General features: G+C 36.0%; 1 protein-coding gene across 9 annotated transcripts in view; it reads left to right on the plus strand.

Annotated features, from left to right (window-relative positions):
• Positions 1–20,014, plus strand: part of ASB3 (ankyrin repeat and SOCS box containing 3) — a 57,980-nt gene that overhangs the window by 21,410 nt on the left and 16,556 nt on the right. For 2 of the 9 annotated variants that reach the window (XM_026696025.2, XM_087930743.1), the window contains 6 exons: positions 2,444–2,640; positions 5,826–5,984; positions 10,181–10,293; positions 11,428–11,563; positions 12,398–12,575; positions 17,497–17,694. In XM_026696025.2, coding sequence (XP_026551810.1) covers positions 2,445–2,640; positions 5,826–5,984; positions 10,181–10,293; positions 11,428–11,563; positions 12,398–12,575; positions 17,497–17,694 — 980 coding nt within the window. In that variant the 5' untranslated portion in view covers position 2,444. Of the gene's footprint in view, positions 1–47; positions 695–1,770; positions 1,833–2,163; positions 2,308–2,443; positions 2,641–5,825; positions 5,985–10,180; positions 10,294–11,427; positions 11,564–12,397; positions 12,576–17,496; positions 17,695–20,014 lie in introns of those variants that run through there. The other 7 variants (XM_087930713.1, XM_087930757.1, XM_087930705.1 and 4 more) reach the window with 7 other exon arrangements.

Consider the following 20,014-nt stretch of genomic DNA (forward strand, 5'->3'; position numbering starts at 1 on the left):
GACCGAACTCAAACTACAGCTCCCGGCATCCCTTTCTGAGCCGGGAAAAGAAAGGCTGGGTGTCAACCGGCTGCTCCTGCTCGGCTAAAGCTTCTGATGCTCTTTGGGAGAGCCGCTCCGAGCCCCAAGCGCCGAGCGGTTGCCCCTCCTTCCCTAGAAAAGAAGCCCCGGGAGCCCCGGCGAAGATCTCGGGTGAGAAGAGCGGGCAATGAAGGGAGCGGGGCTGTGATCGGTTCCATTGATCTGGGCTCCTGCTCTTTCTTTGGCAAGGGCAGGAAGGAGAAGTGGGAGGCGCGTTGGCTGCTTCGTCCTGCACGGCGAGGGGCAAGCCGGATTGGCGACGGGTGTTTGGCGCGGCCTTTTTTTTTTTTAACAAGACGCCTCCGCCATCTTACGGAATATCCCGCGCCGAGTGGCGGAGCCCGCTGAGGGAAGCATCTTCTCAGTTTTCCCTACAGGCTGTTCCGGCAACGACGTGGAACCGTCGTGGTGGCAAGGGGGTTGCGCCGAGCTTCCCCCTTTGAGGTTCTTGGGCCAGGCAGCGGGTTTTAACTTCAAACTAGGGAAGTGAGGATTCGGGTTCTGCAGCCCGTTGAGTCTCAAAGGAGGCGTCCTTGCTCTTTGCTTACTTTGCTGCACGAATGTAACCTGTAACTTTACGCGATGCTTGAGTATGTGCTTTGAATCCAGTTGGGTCAGTATCCTAATTCGTATTCAGTTAATCATTGCATTTCTCTCTCCTTTTCCTTCTGGGAGTTTAGAATGCCCGATGTGGAGATCGCCGTTCATGTAACAAACTTTGAGGAAGACCAATTTGTGATAAGCCCCAAGTCAGCCTTTTTCTGGTCTCTTCAGCCCAAGCCATAATCAGTATTAATTCTTGCCTTAGGCGTGTATTCATACATTGCACTAGTGATGAATCAAACTACAGTTGGGTGAATTATAAACTATATAATTTGTTATGTAGTCATGTACTATAGTGGCTGAGTGTACTGTGAGCCATAATGATTTTGATATTGGGTGAACTCATTCAAAACATTAAATGAATGTTGGTGACAATAGAATTATTATTACATGGAAGAGATTTTGCAGTTGTTTATGATGAATTTAAAAAGGGTAGCCTTCAAAGTTTATAAAGAAATTTCCAGAAAGCCTTCTGATTTTGTGCTAGTTACATAAGTTTATTTTATATAGTGTGTGAGTGACTTGTGAAAAGGGCCAGTTACCTCTGTTGATGCTGTACAGATGAAGTTCAACTCCTGTTGAATCTGAGTGGTTTCATTAGCTAGAAGTCATAAAATTCTTCACAGTGGGCCTTTCAGACTTTTTATGAAAATTGTATTTTTAATCAGACACAACGAAGTGGCAAAATATCTAAATTTGGTTGTTGGATTTTCACTGTGTAGATACAGATGTGAACTCTTACTAGTCATTGGACTCAAAATGGGTCTTCCTCTGTGATTTCATCTCCATAAGCTCCAAGGAGCAGTATTGGATCTGTGAGAAGAGAGAGATCACTACAGTGTAATTTGGTCAAACTCTTCAGCTTCCCCTTTATTTTAGTGGATGATCAGTCTTAACTGCCAAGTGCCAGTCAGATTCTTGGAAAACTGCCCAGGTGCCTTCTGAAACCTCATTGGATCCATTAGGTACCATGGGTTGACTCATCTGATAGTTCACCCCTGTGAAGAGAGGTTGCACAGCAAAACTCCTAAACAAAGGAGTGATCTGAGTGTTGTTCCTTTGTTTTTCATGTTCAGAGTACTACAGAAGTAAGCAATGTGATCTTACTGAACATCACCCACAACAGTCCATTTCAGTTAACTTCAAATGTGATCATGTAGTTCCTATGTTGCATTTCCCACTATAATTCTGTCTTTGCATTTTCTTTTTCTATGTGGCACCGTTAGGTGTCCTGAATAATTTAATCAATCTGACATGAACACTATGGAAAGTCCTTAACTCTTTCTCAGTAGCATGTTGATTGCCATCCGACCAGCATCAGAGGCCCAGCACCAGCCTCTAGATTGTCAGTTACCATAACTAACATCTAAACTACCCAAGTAGTTTTCTAATAAAATACAGGAGTGGTTTGCCATTGTCTTGTCTCACACATGAAATGGTGCCTTTACTGTTGTTACTAAAGTGATTGTTCTCTTCCAGCATTTTCCTACATTGCTGCTGCCTGATACATGGGTCTGTTTGCTTTGGCTGGGATGCTCTTCATGCCTTGGTGACCCTGCAAGATGTATATACTCTGGGCATGGCCTTCTGATGTACTTAATATTTTCTGAAAATAAATTTATTGTAGGTGTGCCTATCAGATATATTTCTGTAGATTTATATTCTAATGAGGATAACTTTTATTGAAACAATACACTGTTGTATTTTTTTCCATTAAGTTCATGGGCTATTCCTCTTTATTTTCTCCTACCTTTGTTAGGATGGATTTTACAGAAGCCTATTCTAATAGATGTTCGGCTGTTGGGCTAGTAGCCAGAGAAGGCAATGTTAAACTTTTGAAGAAACTAATCAGAAAAGGATACAGCATTGATGTTCCTGATAACAGAGGTTGGATGGCTATTCATGAAGCTGCATTTCATAACACAAATGAATGTCTAAAGCTTTTAATTCAAGCAGGTAAGGAGAAATGTATCAGCAGTAGTGGTATTTATATGCTCTCTGATTCAGAGTAATGGGAAATTCCAGAGACTCCATTTTTTTTCCAGGAGTTTAGTTTCTTTAAACAGGTAGATATTTCAGAAGTTACAAAAAGCATAAGAACTGACCCTTAAACCATACTCTCAGTACCTTAAGCTACTGATACTCAAGGAGCAGAAGGTCAAAATTTGACGTGATTTTTTTGGGTTTTTCTCTATCCTAAGTAGCAAGCAAAACAGGTGCACTAGGATTCCAGCAATTTTTTTAACACATTTAATCTAAATTCCTTCAAAATATGGCCAAATATTTTTCTGCCTCCCTCTAATGTCATTATTGCTACTATGACTCTTGGAGGCTGTAATAATGTGTGATCTCCATTCCCTTGATTTTAAAGGAGATTATTCCCACTTATTTAGAAATATATATAAAATGAAGATAAAATTAAGCCTTGTAGTAGTTCTCCAATTGACTCCAATTTCCCATTAGATATCTAATTGATGAAGAGTAGATTAATCATATCTGCCAATTGTCTGTGTACAGCAGGGGTGTAAAACTCAAGGTCCGGGGGCCATATCCAGCCCCCTGGAGGCTTAGATCTGGCCCACAAGGCTGCCCTGGAAACAGTGAAGGACCAGCCTGCAGTGCCTCTGCCAGTGCAAATGGAGCTCGGGTCCATTGCCCCCCCCCCCCCTCAGCACAGGCCCCTCAACACAAGTGACATTGAGCTGGCCCCGCCTACCCTGGCCACACATCCCAACCATGCCCACTCTGGCCGCCCGAGGTCAAACACAAATCTGATGCGGCCCTCAAATCAAGTTTGACATCTCTGGTATATAGCATTGGAAAACATCATTATATGTTACCATGTCAACTTACCTTTGCTAGGTCTTGAGCTGTCATAACATTCCAGGTGAGAGATATACTTACTGAAATTTTTAAATCAAGAATCACTGAGTTAGTGGGATTCTGTGAGGTCATCACCCCAACTATTGTTATGATAACAAATCAAGGAAGAACAGTTTCTCTGTTCTTCAGTCAACTATATTTTTCAGGATAAGAGTTTTTTTTTTTTGAAAACAATTTTATTGGTTTTTTTAACAAACAAACAAAACAGACAAAACATAAAAGCATCAGCTCTCTTCCATACTTATATACAAACAGTGTGTCGGTTGGTTCATCAGTTTTATGCATTCATTTCGTAGTCTCAATTACAATTATGTTACATAATAACTCTTATTATCAATCCAAACTTATATATCCTCATATCATTATTAAAAAAAATCATTTGACTATACTTTTATTCATTCATGCTTTATGAGATAACTATAATTTAGGTAATTTATTCTATAACAAATCATATAATCATACCAATTCTATCCTAAAAAAAACACTTTATAGATGTAGTGTCAAGTAGCAAAAGAAAGAGAAAAAACAAAGATATTCCTTATTATCTAACATTCTAAATATTCTATTTTTGTATTTCATCGTCCAACCATTGATAGAAAAGGTCCCAAATTTTATAAAATTGTTTATCTTCTTGCTCTCTAATTTCAAATGTCAATCTACTCATCTCAGCACATTCCAATATTTTCTTAATAATTTCTTCCTGCAATGGAATTTTCTCATTTTTCCAATTTTTTGCAAATACAATCCTAGCCCTTGTTAATACATTTACAATCAAATATTTCAAGTCTTTACTATATACATCTGGTAGGATTCCCAATAAAAAAAGCTCCGGTTTCAAATCTATGTGTTTCTTTGTCATTTTTTCCAACCACATGCGGATTTTAGTCCAATATTTTCTAGCGTCCTCACAAGTCCACCACATATGGTAATATGAACCAGGTATCTGATGACATTTCCAACATTTTTCAGATTTATTCTTGAACATTCTTGCTATCCTTGTCAGGGGAAAATGCCACCTGTAAAACATCTTATACAGATTTTCTTTATAAGCTGTAGACATTGTCATTTTATAATTTATAATAATTATTATAATAATGACAAAATTATAGGATAAGAGTTTTAAAATCTGCTAAAAAGTATGTTCAGAGCATACTGTAAGAACAGATTTTTTTTTCAGCAGGAAATTTTTTTAAAGTATGGAAAATGTACCTGTGTTTTTGCTAAGTGCTATTGCTACATGCAAATCAGGCCTGCAAATCAAATTATATTTATAAAATGATTTCTTATAAGGCTCTTTTGAAGGATCAAGGTATATTACATGAATTATTTTCTTCATGAGAGGATTTTTGACATAATGACTTCTGCTAATTTTTAACTTAATAAATATTGAATAGGGTAGACAAACTTGTGCATCCTGGAAGCTACACTTTATTTTTGGGGATGCAAAAATTGTGGTTGATGATTATTATGTCACTAGAATGGAGGAGCAGGCTTACTATCTATCTATCTATCTATCTATCTATCTATCTATCTATCTATCTATCTATCTATCTATCTATCTATCTAATTATTTATTTATGGAAGTATTTAGAAGGTATTTAAATGCCCCACAAATGAACTAACTTTGGGGCCCATGATGAGACTACGATTTATATACCCGTGATATCAAAGTCCAATATTTCATTATATTTCAGTACTATTTCCAGCTGAAAAATAGTAATTGGAAGATTATATGGTATTTGTAGAAAAGAAAATAATTAATAAAAACAGCTAAAATGCAATACTGGTCCTAAATTGGTATTGTAAGGGAATGCCTTCTAGTAAAAGGGTGTCTTTACTTTCTTAAGGGAAAACAGACAGGAGGCAGATAGGCAAAAAAAATATGCTCGTTTTTTGCATGTTTAGATAAGCAATATAAAGCTGCCTTGTACTAGTTTAGAGTGATTGTCCAAGTAGCTCAGAATTTCTTCCTAGGAACAACAGGAAGTTATGATTGTTTTAAATGAAGACGTGAAGTGGAACTTTTTATGTGAGAAACACATGCTTTGCCCACCATATTGTGATTGTTTTAAAGTTATGATTGTTTTAAATGAAGATGTGAAGTGGAACTTTTTATGTGAGAAACACATGCTTTGCCCACCATATTGTGATTCTGTTTGTTTATGTAGATAAACTGCAGTTAGGAAGTGATGAAAATGGCAATTTCTCCAACTTTTGTGTATTATTCTTTACTCAGTTTACTATATTATGCTTTGCAGCACCCTCTGAGAACTACATAAGATCCAAAACATTTGAGGGTACTTCTCCATTACATCTTTCTGCAAGTAGGGGAAACCTGGAATGTACTGCTATTCTTCTGGAATCTGGTGCTGATCCTGATGAAGTCACTAATGATGCCACCACACCCTTATTTCTAGGTGAGTATAATGTTATCAAACAGTTAAGAGTTACACAGGGAAAAATTCCTCAAATGTGGATGTTTCAGATTTCTTCTTTTCATAACTGATAGTCATCACTTTAATTGTTCTAGCTATGTGCTTTGGCATAAACAAATAGAAATATAAAAATAACAAAAATGCCATCATTACTTTATATTAATACAAAGTTTTAGCTAGTCATAGTTCTTGAATGTACCGCAAATATAGCTGTTACCGGATTGCTTCCTTTATCAATGTGTAGGAAATACAAATTCTACTATGGCAAGTGCATGGGCAGTCTGTGCAGTTTTGTTCTGTGTAGTTTTCCATTTTCCCCACTGGTGCTGTCAGTGCTCTTCAATTTGAAGTGTTGGGCAAGTGGTTCACAGTTGTTTCTATTTTAGAAAGGTTTTGCTATATGTGGGTAAGGTGGATAGGTCATTTGGCTTCACATTTTCAACATAGCTGTTCATCCTTGAGAGTAAACTATATTTGGGTTTTTGAACAGTTTTTTAAAGTGAGATTTGTGATTCATATATGCGTGTATTTTACATGATTCACCTTTTAAAAAGGCCAAAAGCTCACAGAGGGTAGGAGCATTTGTAGCACCAGGACTGTGAAGGAATGATTGTGCAAAGTAAATGGCACTGTATATATGGGTCAAGCTTTTTGGTTCTTGTGTTTTGAAGATTCCTTTCTCCACATCCACCCCTTGTTTGAATGATGATGAGTCTGTTTTAGCAGCTTGATAATAATTTTTGGATATTTCCTGTATCAGGGTACCAGACCAGTGTCACTCATTGTTGGCAGTTACTTTCAGAAGAGTGCCACGTATCAAAGTCTGTATTAGGGACTAACTTTATCCTTGTCAGTTGAATTGGTACTCATTGTGGATGCTTTATCACTGGAGGTTTTTAAGAAGAGACTGGACAGTGACTTGTCTGAAATGGTATAGCTTCTCCTGCTTGAGCAGGGGGCTGGACTAGAAGACCTCTAAGGTCTCCAGCTCAATTCTGATAAGCAAGATGCTTATTTTGCTTTGAACCAAAACCAGGATAGATTATTTTCATCATCTTTCAAATATGTTTCTTATTTCCCACATGTTGTTTAATATATCTGTTGCTATTTTTCAGGCAGGAAACTTTCTCCTTGTAACATCAGTTACCAGTTGCTTGTGCAAATGGGCAAAATTCTGTTGGTCATTTAGTTTTTTAGCTGAAAGGGAAGAAAAGGTGTCTCATTTAAGTTCTTAGGCCCATACACCAAGGTTTACTCCCAAAGACTGTATTGGAAAGGCAAGGTTGTGAAACATTTGGAGGGTTATTCAGTAATTGAATAATAGTCACAGGATTAATGGAAATGACAGTCTTTAAATAGGGAGGAATCAACTGCTATGTATGAGCCAGTAGGTGTCAGTGTTATTCAAGGAGCAGCAAAATGTTGAATTGATTTTAAACATCTTAGACTTCAGTGTATTCTTATAAATTGCAACACTTGTTTCAAAAATCCAATGATGCTTTGACTAAGGAAGAAATCCTTTACTGGAAACTCAGAATTGTGTAATTGGTCTCTGGATAGGCTGCAAAAATATCAAGATATTGGTAATGAGTAGTGGTGTAGGGAAATCACAAGGCTAGAATCAAGAGTGATTATATGCTCTGGAAGGAATAGAATTTGCCTCTGTGCATTTTGGACTGATGGCTGTCTTTGATATGTTTGCATTATGTCTTAATTTTCTATTGGTTATCACTTTGATCTTTTGGCTAAAGAACTGGATTTATTGCAGAGGAAATAAAACAATGGGTTTGGAAGGCTGCAGGAAAAAAGACTCATTAGCCATACTAGCTTCAGAATTAATAATTCTTTACTTGTCAAGCTGAATTCTAGCCCACAGGCTAGTTTTAACCTGCTAGAACTATATTTCTGTATTGTGAACAATTGTTTTTTAAGTAATTAGAGATTTTCTGCTGGATTAGAGATCTGTTATAGATTATAATGTTCTTACACAGAACTTTTCAGTTTATTCCCAATATCAACATTGCTAGCTGGTTAGTATAGTCTAATATTGCTGTACATCAGTAGATAGAAAAGAACTCTTTCTATCTTTACCTCAAAGTTACAGTAAACCAAAAACATATTCATTCCCCAATCTAGAAATCAGAGCCCTGACCAATGTGTAAAGTAGCTATGGTGTTGGTCTGGCTTATAAAATAGGATGGTAGAAAATACATATTAAACTCCCAAAAGTTCATTTTATATTGTGTGTAGGTATTAGTTAATCTTGAATTGTGGAAAATATGCCTGGGTTTCAAATTATTTATTAAAAGAAAATTTGATGTTTTGATGTCTTTTTTTTGTTTCAAATGATAAAAGAAGAGTTGTGTTTGTTTGAAAAGAGAAACCTTTTTCAAAACTCCATTTAGAACAAAGCATTACAAGAGTGCTCTGAAAATCAGCCTGAAAGCCACAGGCTCTCAATTGAACCTGGCTTCATCTAGAAATCCTGTCCAACATCTCTTTACTGCTATAGCTTTTGTTATTATTTGGGTTCAGCCACAATAAAATCTATTTTCAAAGAGTTCCTGACTTTGCATCGTCTTGATGTGTGAAGATTTGGGATTATGGAGTTAATACATCAGTGGGAGAGTCTAGTCTACATGGAGAATTAAAAGTGGTCAATGCAAATTCTTGGCTTAATGTGAAATAGAAACTGCTATGACAGTGCAATAATCAGGCAAAAACCTGGAAAGAAATAATATATTCTCAGTTCTTTCTTTGTTCAACTTTTTAAGATCATGCAAGTTTCTTTAAAAATGCTGTCCTTCACAATGCCTTTTAAACTCTTCCACCTGTATACGATAGTAATGAACCTCCATAATTTATAAAATAACTGATTCATTAGAAGCACTTACCACTCTTGGACCTTGTATCTTCAATCATCTACTCACCACTTTTTCACTGTAATTTTATAACTGTCCATGAAGCATATTTTTCATAGTATTCATCCTTCTTTTCCTAGAGTTATGAATTTATATTGCAATAGGCACATATCCATTATATATATAATGCAAACCATCCAGAGTCACCTTGCAGTGAGATGGATGGATGGCAAACTAACTACCTAACTATCCCACATGTGCTGCTTGTGTATATCAATTTCTCTGTTTTTTCTCCATTCTGTACCTCCTATCTCAATTTTGATATGGAGACTCATCTGTCTCGATAAAATTTGCTGTATTGGAGGGAATAGAATTAAAAAAAACCTTTCCAATTACAAAATTTCTACTACTGAATTGAACATTGGGTGCAATCCACAGAATCTACTTGATTTCCAAGTGCAAATCCAATATAGTATTTTCATAATATTTTTTTAAAAAGTTTTCCTTTTTGTTTTTGTGGGAGAGAATAGCACAGATAATATAAGCATTCAGGATTTTTTTCATTTTAGAAAAATATGTTTTTAGTCTGTTTGCACATTTCATATAATATACAGTATATGCAAGATATTTAAATCTTGTTGCTGTCTGATCTTGAATTGCTGATGAAGCTACAGAAAGTAATTGCAGTGATGCTGATGTTTCCAAAACTGCCTTAGCACGAATGAAAAACTACTGAATAATAATTGCATTGGTTGCCAGAGATGAGATCTATGACATGCTGTTAGGAAGATAAGTTAATATCTGTTTCTAGTTTTTTTAATTAACTGAAGGCCTAATGAAAGATGAATCTTAAATAGACTTTTAAAATAATATATGGTGGTCAAAATCAGCTGCCAAAGGGATGCTTTCCATAGTGTGGGAGCAATACAGAAAAAAAAAAAGAAAACAATTTCTTGTGAATCATAAAAATGGGCCTCCTTTAACTGGCATCTCTTCAGAAGGCCATCTCCCACATTTCTAAATAGTCTGATAAGTTCATAACAGAGATGAACTTTTAAATAGTAAGACCCTAAGCGGAAGGAAGGAAAGAAGGAAGGAAGGAATTCCAATGCTTCCTGCCAGATTCTTACAAGGAAACTCAATGGGGAAGCTGGCAGGAAGTTGGAAGTTGTTCCTGCTCCCACTGTTGTTGTTTTTGCCCGCTCTTGGTCATTCTTTTTCTCTGTTTAGGTAAGAAAATATGTCTGAAATGATGACCCAGAGGGGTATGGGTTGTCTAGTGTATAATAATAATAGCTTTTAACCCACTCTTTGAAGCTGTTGAAAACGAACATACTAATGTGATTAAGCTTCTCCTTCAATATGGAGCCGATATTAATGGATCCCACTGCTGGTCTGAATGGAATTCTTTGCACCAGGCTGCTTTTCAGGTAAGCTATAAATCCTTAATTTCATTTCCACGTGAATAAAAGTTTTACTCTTGTTCTCTTTATAGAACAGTTTGTGTAGTTTTTGCAAGCCATTTAATTTTTGATCTGTGACAGTGTAGTAAACTCAGTTTAAATGCAAATGACCATCCTCAATATGACAAAAGCTGAAGAGAGTATGAACAACATACATTTTAAATAATAAAAGTAGTACATATATTTAAGAAATGATCAGATGTAACATGGGTCATAAATCTGTTATTGAACAATAATTCACTTGAAATAATTGTTTTATTCCATTACACTGAGACCTTCAAAGAAGTAGCACTTTGGTATTTAAAAGGTGAGCGCCTGCCTATGGTTCCTCGGATAGGCTCTCCATCTTTTTAGTTCTTTGGTGTAGAAGATTGCATTCTGACATTTACAATACCTTTATATTCCACAGTTCTAAATATGATAATAGTTTTAATAATGATTGATTTGGATGGTGGCAGGCAGATCTTGTTGAAATCAACTATAATACCCAGATATTCATGTACAAGTGGGAAAGGGCTTCTGCTTTCAGAAATCATTGTGCTTCCTTATCTTGATTCAGCCCTTTGTTTCTGATCGTGTCCTATTTTGAATGAAGAAACTGTTAAGGGAATTTGAGGGAGGAATTTAAAAAGCCCCATTGTAGGAGCAAAATGTTGCAGAAACAGCTCTGGATTTAAGCCAGTCAGAATTCTAAGTAATGGGGAGTTTTTGACTGGAAGTTATATTTTATTTGACAAAATCCCTTTCATTTCATGCCTTTGTTTATTTATTTACCATGTATATCTTTAAGATCTTCCTGAGAGATTGTTAGACTTTTAGTCATCCCACAACTCTTTTGTAAACCAGTGTTTCACTTGAGCAAAATTAAATGTTACAAGAAACAAAAGGCTGCATTATAAAATGGCAGTCCTCTAAATTTGTTTTCGCTTACATTTTGCCAGTATCCCACTGTGTGTTTTCAGTTGTCACTGGTAATATTGTAATGGGCTAGCATCAGCTGAATTTAGCTTTAAGGGACCAAGGAACTGGCTACAAATAATAAAGTGGAAAAATTTCACTTCTGTAGCCATATTTAACAATCTATCTTTTCTCCCGTTTCAGAATTATTCTGAAATACTGAAAATACTCCTAGATGAAGGAGCCAACAAAGAATGTGTAGATGATTTTGGGATCACACCTTTATTTATTGCTGCACAATATGGAAAACTGGAATGCTTAAGGATACTTATATCATATGGTAATTTCTGCAAAACTACAGTCATCATGGCTTTCATTAGTAGAAGCTGTGGGTAAATTGTAGCAGATCGATTATACTATTAGCTCCTTATTTTCTGTTAAGACTTCTGATCTAGGGACTGTTTGGCAGAATACAATGCCATGTAAAAAACAGTTTGAGTGGTTTTATATTTCTTGTATGATGAGACCAAATGATATATCTATGGTCAACTTTCTATGACCTTCTCTCACATGGAATGGCTGGCAACTTCTCATAGAACCTTAGGGTTCTACTGAATCCTAATTAAGAAACTCTGGAGTAGACAATAAATAATTTAACCTGGGAATAGACAATGATAATAGCCAAAAAACATTGAGCAGTTTGGTCAAACATGAAGTAATTAGAATTATGGGATCTTCTTATTTCTTGAGTCTTTTATCAGAAGTTATGTGCATTTTTTCTATAATGTTCATAGTCTGAATGTTAAATTTTGAATGTCGTGCTAAATTTTACTGTGTTAAAATAAATGCCTAATGAACCTGGAAATAAGGATAATTCTGTCCCTATGACTGTTCTGGTGAGCAGTAAAGATCCAGCTGTTCTGTAGGGCTTTTGAAGAGAATAGAGTGATGAACATTGCTCCTGAGGGAAGTGAGGTTATAATGTTTGAATTGCATTTAATATCCTGTGTTTGGATAGAAATGGGTACATTGTTGATTTGTAGAAATCCCTAAAAGTTTCAGCAATCTTATTGTAATTTCAGTTCCTGTCTAAGCAAGGAGTATAAAAATAAGGTATAAATATGAGCCATTGAAAATTATGAGCATTATCAAATTATTAAAATTCCCTTATTAGGAGCAAACATCAATTGTCAAGCAAAAGATCAAGCCACACCCCTCTTCATTGCTGCCCAGGAGGGCAATGACAAATGTGTGGAGCTGTTACTAGCCAAAGGAGCCGATCCAAACCTATACTGCAATGAAGAAAAATGGCAGCTACCTATTCATGCAGCAGCACAAATGGGACACAGCAAGTAGGTGATATGAAAAAAAAAATTGCTCCTAGTTTCTGTTCAGCCTTGAGCTCCATAAAGGAAGAAAGATTGAGCATAAATTATGAAATAAATTAATATAAGATATGTTGAATAATGGAAATAAGACATTCCTCTTTATAACTATTTTCTAAGCAATATTAGAAATTATTTAATGTTTCAGAATTTTTACAGTTGATGAATCAGTTTTGTATCTGCTCTGATTTTGATTGGTAATAAAACCAATTTTACTTAAAATGTTTTTCTAATATATTTCACTTTCTTCATCGTCTTTTATATATTTATGATTTAAAATGTCTTTGTAAGTAGCTCAGGTTAGACATTTTCTAATGTGATATGTGGGATCTTAGTAAAAAAGTTTATTTTTTACAAAATATAAAATATTTTATAATATATAAATATTTAATATAAACTAATAAAATATTCATATAAAAATTCAAAAATTGATATTTCTCTGAAATGAGTCAGGGTATCATGACTACTTTAATGATTTCTGAATGACCCAATTTGTCCTTGAGAATTCCAGAAAACAGCAATGTTTGGATTGAAAATTTTAAGCCCTCAATCTCATGCTTTTAATCAGAACCAAAAGAACAAACCAGCAGTTTGTTGTGCGGCATTGACACAGAATAGGAAGAAAAGCAGGATAAAGAAAAAGAAACTGTTGTATGAATGGACGTTGCCTTCTTCTTTTAGGGAGTGGATGTTCAACCCTTTGGCTTACCTGGGAAGAGGAATTGTCCGGGGATGCATATAAAATCTGTAATATACCGGTAGTTAATGTATATAAATAATGGGGGTGTGATGGCTCAGTGCTTAAAGAGGCTGAGCCCAGGTTTGAGATCCAGTGTTGTGTGACACAGTGAGGTCCCATTACTTGCCCCAGTCCTGCCCACCTAGCAGTTGAAAAGCATGCAAATACGAATAGATAAATAGGTCCATCACCACCATCATCATCATCATCATCATCATCATCATCATCATCATCATCATCATAATATATTGTCATTGTACATATTTATACACAGTATACACATACAACGAAATTCACATAACACTTCGGTGGGAAGGTAACACCGTTCCATGCAGTTCAGTTTATAATCATTCTGACCACATGACCACAGAAATGTGTCTGAACATGCAGTCTCCCTGGGCTAAGAAACATAGATAAGCACCGCTCAATAAAGTGAGATATAACTGGATGGAGAAACCTTTAAGTTTACCCAAAAAACAAACTTCCATTATTTTTTATTTTCTTGTGGAACCGCATTACTAGCTGTCTCATGCAGTGCATGGGCTACGAGGTGGATATGTCTACTTTGAGGTATTTGATGTACCTTCATATATCTGTGAACCAAATGGGAAAGTTACATTCGGTAAATTATGAAAAAAACTTTTTCTATAGATAATCACCTAGCAACAGAGAAAACTATAAACCTTTAGGAATATAGAAAGCAGCTTTTCATCAAATCAGGTTATTTGTCCACTGCTAACTCTGAGAAGCAGCAGCTTTCTACTACTACCAAAGCACTTTCTTTCCCATTTCCCGACACTTCATTTTTTAAATTAGAGCTGTCAGAAATTGGACCATCTGCATGCAGAGCAGGTTCTGTGCTTCTCAAATGTGGTTACAGGAATCACAGAAGCACTCTAAATGGTTGAAAATGCCAATGCATCCTTTATGCAAGAAATAATGGGTTATTATTGTTATTATTGACCTGGCTTTTTCTCAGGCTTTGGGACAGATGGATGTTTAAGCCCCTGTTAGATGAATTTTTCATTTATTTGTTTGGACTATTCTTATTTCAATTTCTGTATTTTTCTTTGATAGTAAGCTGCCCTAGGTAACCAGGACTTGGGCAGCTTTTAAATCTGTCTGTCTGTTTAAATAATCATGAGGATAATATTACGATCAGAGTTTGTGACAGTCATTAAGTGAAGCATCCATGTGATTGCTTCACTTTGGACCATCCATCCCTGCTTTTTGCAATGTGTTTGTTAAACAAATGTGCAGGATATTACATGGTGTGCCTCACAGGTTCCTGGGACCCCCCAAGACCTCCCCTAGCCTATGAGTCAGCTGGTGCTTTGCTTCCTGCACCTCACAGTGCTGCCCCACTGGGCCCTAAACCCTCCTCCTCACCCCATTTTACCCATTGCACACTTACCTAGCAAAGGTCTTTGGAACTCAGTTAGGGAAGCAAAGCAAGCTGCTTTGTTGCTGGGCTGCCCAGCGCAATCCCAGGAGCAGCTGCCGTTATCTAAGCTGCTGCAAATTGTGGCAGCTGAGAAGATGGTGGCTGCTTCTGGGATCTCACTGTGCCCATCAATAAAGCGGTTTGCTTTGCTTCCCTAACCTGAATGGAGTTCCTGGAGAGCTTCAAAAAGTGAGCACAAGAGTGACATGAAAGATGTGGAGTCTGGTGGATGGGATAGGGGGAGATAGGTGGGGGTTCTGCAGCATCCCTGTGCTGGTCCAAATGGCAAATGACTTTGGGGATGATGCAGTACCTGTAACTTTGGGACCATATTGTTAGCTTTTTTTTTGGGGGGGGGGGAGTCTGCCATAACTTTGAACGGTTGCTAAGCAACTGGTTGTAGGTTGAGGACAACCTCAACTTAAAACCAGTTGAATTTTGTGTTAAATTTGTGTTTTGGAGAAACATTCGGACTACCATGGTTTAAAATAAAGTACGGTAGAATAGAAGCAACCCCAGTTAGGAAAAAAATACAAATATATTTGCATAAAAATAAAAAAATAAGCAGCTTAAAATCATTGTTTCATAATTTCAGGACAACTAAAAAACCCAAAAGCTACAATAGTAAGAATAAAAAAATGAAAAACATAATATAAATAGTTATGACTAAGAATCACGATCTCATATGCATCCAGCCTTTGCTAACTTCTGGAAAATTATTACTGGAGGCACCAGTTTAATATCTGGAGTGTTTCTTAAGCTTGGCAACTTTGAGATGTGTGGATTTCAACTTCCAGAATTCCCTAGCCACCCATGGGGAATTCTGGGAGTTAGAGTTTACACATCTTAATATTTCTAAGTATGATAAATACATCTAGTGGACACCTGTTCCAAAGAATAATTGTTGAAAAGCAATGCTTTCTAGCCTCAGCTTCCCCCATCTCCTGAAATTGGGGCACTATAAATAATATCTAATGGGACAGCCTTCCTTTCCTTTTAATTTAAAACATCTGTCCCAGCTTTGCTATGACATATGGGGTAATTTTATTGGGTTCCTCCTCAAAGATATTTTATATAATGCATAATAGGCAATCTTTTCAACAGCAAGATTTCTTTCCTCCAGGCTAGTTATGGATTACCTCTAAATTTCAGAGTAGTGAAGGAAATGTGGTTTTGGGATGAAGGAAATTTAAAGTCTTACAGCTTTCTGTAAACAGTTCTGGCTTTATATCATAATTTTGGCTGCATATGTCTGGAATGCTGTTTTAATGAACATACCAAGCTACGGAACTTGGGTAGATTAAAAGAAGGGCTATCAGGGAAGAGAAAATAGATTTAAAAATAAAATAGATCTCTGTCACAATGTATTAAAATTTAGATTTATCTTTGTAGTAGCTTTAAAAAATCAGTAAGATTTCTTTACTGTAAAAGTTTGTTCCCAAAACCTAGGTGCTATTTAATTTTTTAAAAAAGTAAAGAAGCCTTATTTATAGAGCATGGTTACCTCAGCTTCTCCCTCTGCTGGAAAAGGAAAAGTTCTGCTCTTTCTAAAATTTGGGGCAAAATTCCAAAATTTGAATTGAGACTGGGAAAACCATGCCAAACTAGATTAATGTGCCAAACTAGATAGCTGAAGAACTGGGGACATCTGTTTAAACAGGTGGCTTGTTTAACGTTGCACTGGCTTTTGATTTATATTTCTTTGTGGTGCTAAAGTCTAATGTTATTTCTCTGATGAATTGAGCATGTAACCTCATCAGGTTGCATATGGAGATTCCAAATCTTCTCTGGAATGATTATGTAATATTTAATACTAATTTGAAAAAACCTAACCTGTCTTCTGCTTTCTCTCAGAATGAGAAACAGCATCTTGCCTGCATTATCTTTTGTATTTTTCCTTTCAGTCAGCTATATTATTGCAATCTGAACAGGCCTGTCATTTATCTTTCACATTCATCATTTGGATTTTTAAAAAATTAAACAGGAATACATTTTATCATTTCTGTTTTTAAGATAAAATTTGGTTGTATTTTTTTCTGGTGAGATTGGTCTGTCACCCAAGGAGAGGAAGGGTGGATAATCCAGCTACATGCCCACATGCTAGATGGCCAGGATTACTGCAATGATTTTGCTTGTTTGGTTTTTTTAAATCAGTTAATTGCTAAAAAGGCAACACTGGTTTGAGAGTCCTATTTCTCACACATATTAAAATTACACAGAGGACTCAAGATGAAATGTTGCCATTCCAAAGCAAAAGATGGGCCTAGAGGAATCATATCGGAAAGAAAAGGTTTGAAACCTTCAACTTTTTACCATATGGGCTCAGTTATCCACTATGGAAGCCCTTGAACCAAGCTCAACTGCTATTAACAGCCTGAATGAAATTATACAGTGTTCTTGGCAGCAAAATTGAGGCTACTTGCCACTACCTTTTCTGGGACTTTAACCAATGTATCTTGTCTCAGCGCTGATATTTTTTAAAGGTCTCCTATCCATTAGGTGGAACCCTACTTAGTTTTATAATCCAGATGAGATCAGCCAGTTCTTATCATTTGCTGAGATTTCAATTTTATATAGAACACATTAAAAGATAGCAAATATGGATTTTGTTTTAAGGTCAGGAAAATGATGTTTTCATCTGTAAGATAGATAGATAATGAAGATTTTTTTGCTTGCACAGTAACATCAATTTTATATTTTTGCAGCATATTACGCATGCTAATACCAGTTACTGACCGAGCTTGTGGTAGTGCTGAAGGCAAAGTGAGTCCTGTCTACTCTGCGATCTACAGCGGTCAGGAAATTTGCTTGGAACTTTTGCTTAAAGAAGGTTACAGTCCGGATGCTCAGTCTTGTCCTGTTTTTGGCTGCAAATCGCCAATGTATCTTGCTTTTCAAAAAGGGTGCGTATGTTCTTTACGATTATCATAGCACAAGAAAGTTATTGGAACTATAAACCTGTGGTGGACAGGCGGCCAATAAATTTTAAAAATAAACAAACAGCCTAGCACACAAGGTGAATATTATGGGAGCAGTAACTGGTTTGTATTAAAGGTTTTTCAAACTTTCTGCTTTGAGATAATATTTCAACTTTAGTGTGCCTGTTAAAGTGGATGCTTGGAAATGCCTTAGAGTAGCACTACACAAACATATTGGCCTTAGGACCCCTTTACATTCTTAAAAATGATTGACGATTCCAAAGAGCTTTTGTTTATGTGGGTTTTATCTTGCAGTATTTATTGTATTAGAAATTAAAACTGGCAAACGTTAAAACATTTATTTGACTTTGTGACATCTGTAAAGGTCTCAGGGACCCCTGGGGGTTCCCAGACCTCATTTTGAGAACATACAGCTTCACATTTCAGGAGAAATCAGCGAATATGGGAAGGTGAAATAGTTTGGGGAAGCTTCTCTGCTGTTATTGATTCTTTTTATGGAACTGTTATTAAACTAAGGAATCTTGTTGTTCTCCATATTAGATTACAATATTTCCCATATCACGTGAGCCCTCCACAAGAGTACAATTTTGTACTCTTGTGGAGGGTTCACATGACATAGGAAACTTGTTGACAGACTCTGAAATGCTTTTTACTAAATGAAAAGGTAAAGAATTAGGGCCACAAAGCTGAGAGATTTGTTATGCTTCGCTTGTTATACTTCTACAAGCAGCTGAGGAGAATCATAATAAAAAAACTTTGGCATCCACTGCCAGTCAAATAAATTCATGTACAAGAGAGCTGTTAACAGATCTGATCTAATGGTTAAGTCATCAGGCTAGAAACTGGGAGACGCTTAGTTCTAGTACTGCCTTAGCCATGAAAGCCAGCTGGGTGTCCTTGGGCCAATCATTCTCCCTTAGCCCAACTCATTTCACAAGTTTGCTGTTGGCGGGGAACAATAGGAGGAAGAAGGTTGCATATGTTTATTTTCTTAAGTTTATAAATAAAATAATAAAGCTGGATAAAAAAATAAAAAGAAGGAAACAAATACAGAAATGTACAGTATATTATTGATTATTGGCATTATAAAATATTTTCATATTTATGAAATATTTCAGTAAAATAAATTTCAAAGCCATGTCTTGAATTTATTTGACTGGAACACTTACAACACACCATATATTTGGTAATCAAATTAAATATTTCTGTTCAATTACTCTTGGAAAGGTTTTAAGAATTATTTACATGTTAGGCATATTTTATTCACTAATTGTTAAACAGGCTTTTAAGTGGATTTAGAATAATGAAAAAAAAATCCAGGAAAATAAATTGAGTTCATCTCTTTGCAAACTTAATATCACTGCTTTACTCTCTGCTACTCGTTATTGACCCTTCAACCTATGGTTATGAAGCAAAGATTATATAAAATTAATTTTTTATTTTCAATACTGCTTTCTCTTCTTTTAGCAGAACATTTGCTCTAAACTGCTAAATCACACTTTCAGAGTAGCCTGGGTATAAGCCTAGCTAGACTTAGTTGGACATATTTCTAAGCATCCAGAAATCCCAGTACTAGGTCATCTCTAGGCACATAGCATCCTTGTAAAAAATCTTTAAGGGGTATTCTTCCCTTTGAGCAGAATTTTTCTTTGTTATAATTATTTTTGAAAGCTGTGTCTCATGAGCATTTGATATGATTTATGAAATTGAATAAAATGATTCTTTCTACAATTTTTTTTGCTCAGAATGGTTGTTTTGTAAAATGCATGTTATTAAGATGCTAATTTGCATTCTTCAGGGACATCCGTTGCATTTAATTTACAGAGGGTTAGTTGAAACATTTGTTGAACATCAAGTTTCCCATATTCTACTTTGAAATAAGAGAGCCATTTTGAAATATGTTCAAACAGATATTGCTAATCCAGTATTTCCTGGCTATATCTTTTTCTGTAATGTCTGTTTTGCTGAAACTCTTCAGTGATAAGATGATTTGACGATTTGCCAATAATAATTTGTGAAAAATGAGGTAGTGGGAAGATAAAATTGAAAACATTCAAGTCCTATCTCTATCATACTGTATTTACTATATAATGCATGACAAGGTATACAGTTGTAATGTACTATAACCACTGAACTGATCTTTGCGAGAAAGCACTGAAAGTGAAGAACAAGGAGGCAACTGTTGTTTTGTGCTTACAACTCACTCTATGTGTTGAAGTGTAAAGCACATCTTTTTATTTCTAGTGCTAAGAGATGAGAGCTGTTGCTTATGTAAGCAAAGCAG

Source organism: Pseudonaja textilis, chromosome 1, assembly GCF_049901715.1.
Source record: "Pseudonaja textilis isolate UNSWEBS1 chromosome 1, rPseTex1.2, whole genome shotgun sequence".
NCBI lineage: Eukaryota > Metazoa > Chordata > Lepidosauria > Squamata > Elapidae > Pseudonaja > Pseudonaja textilis.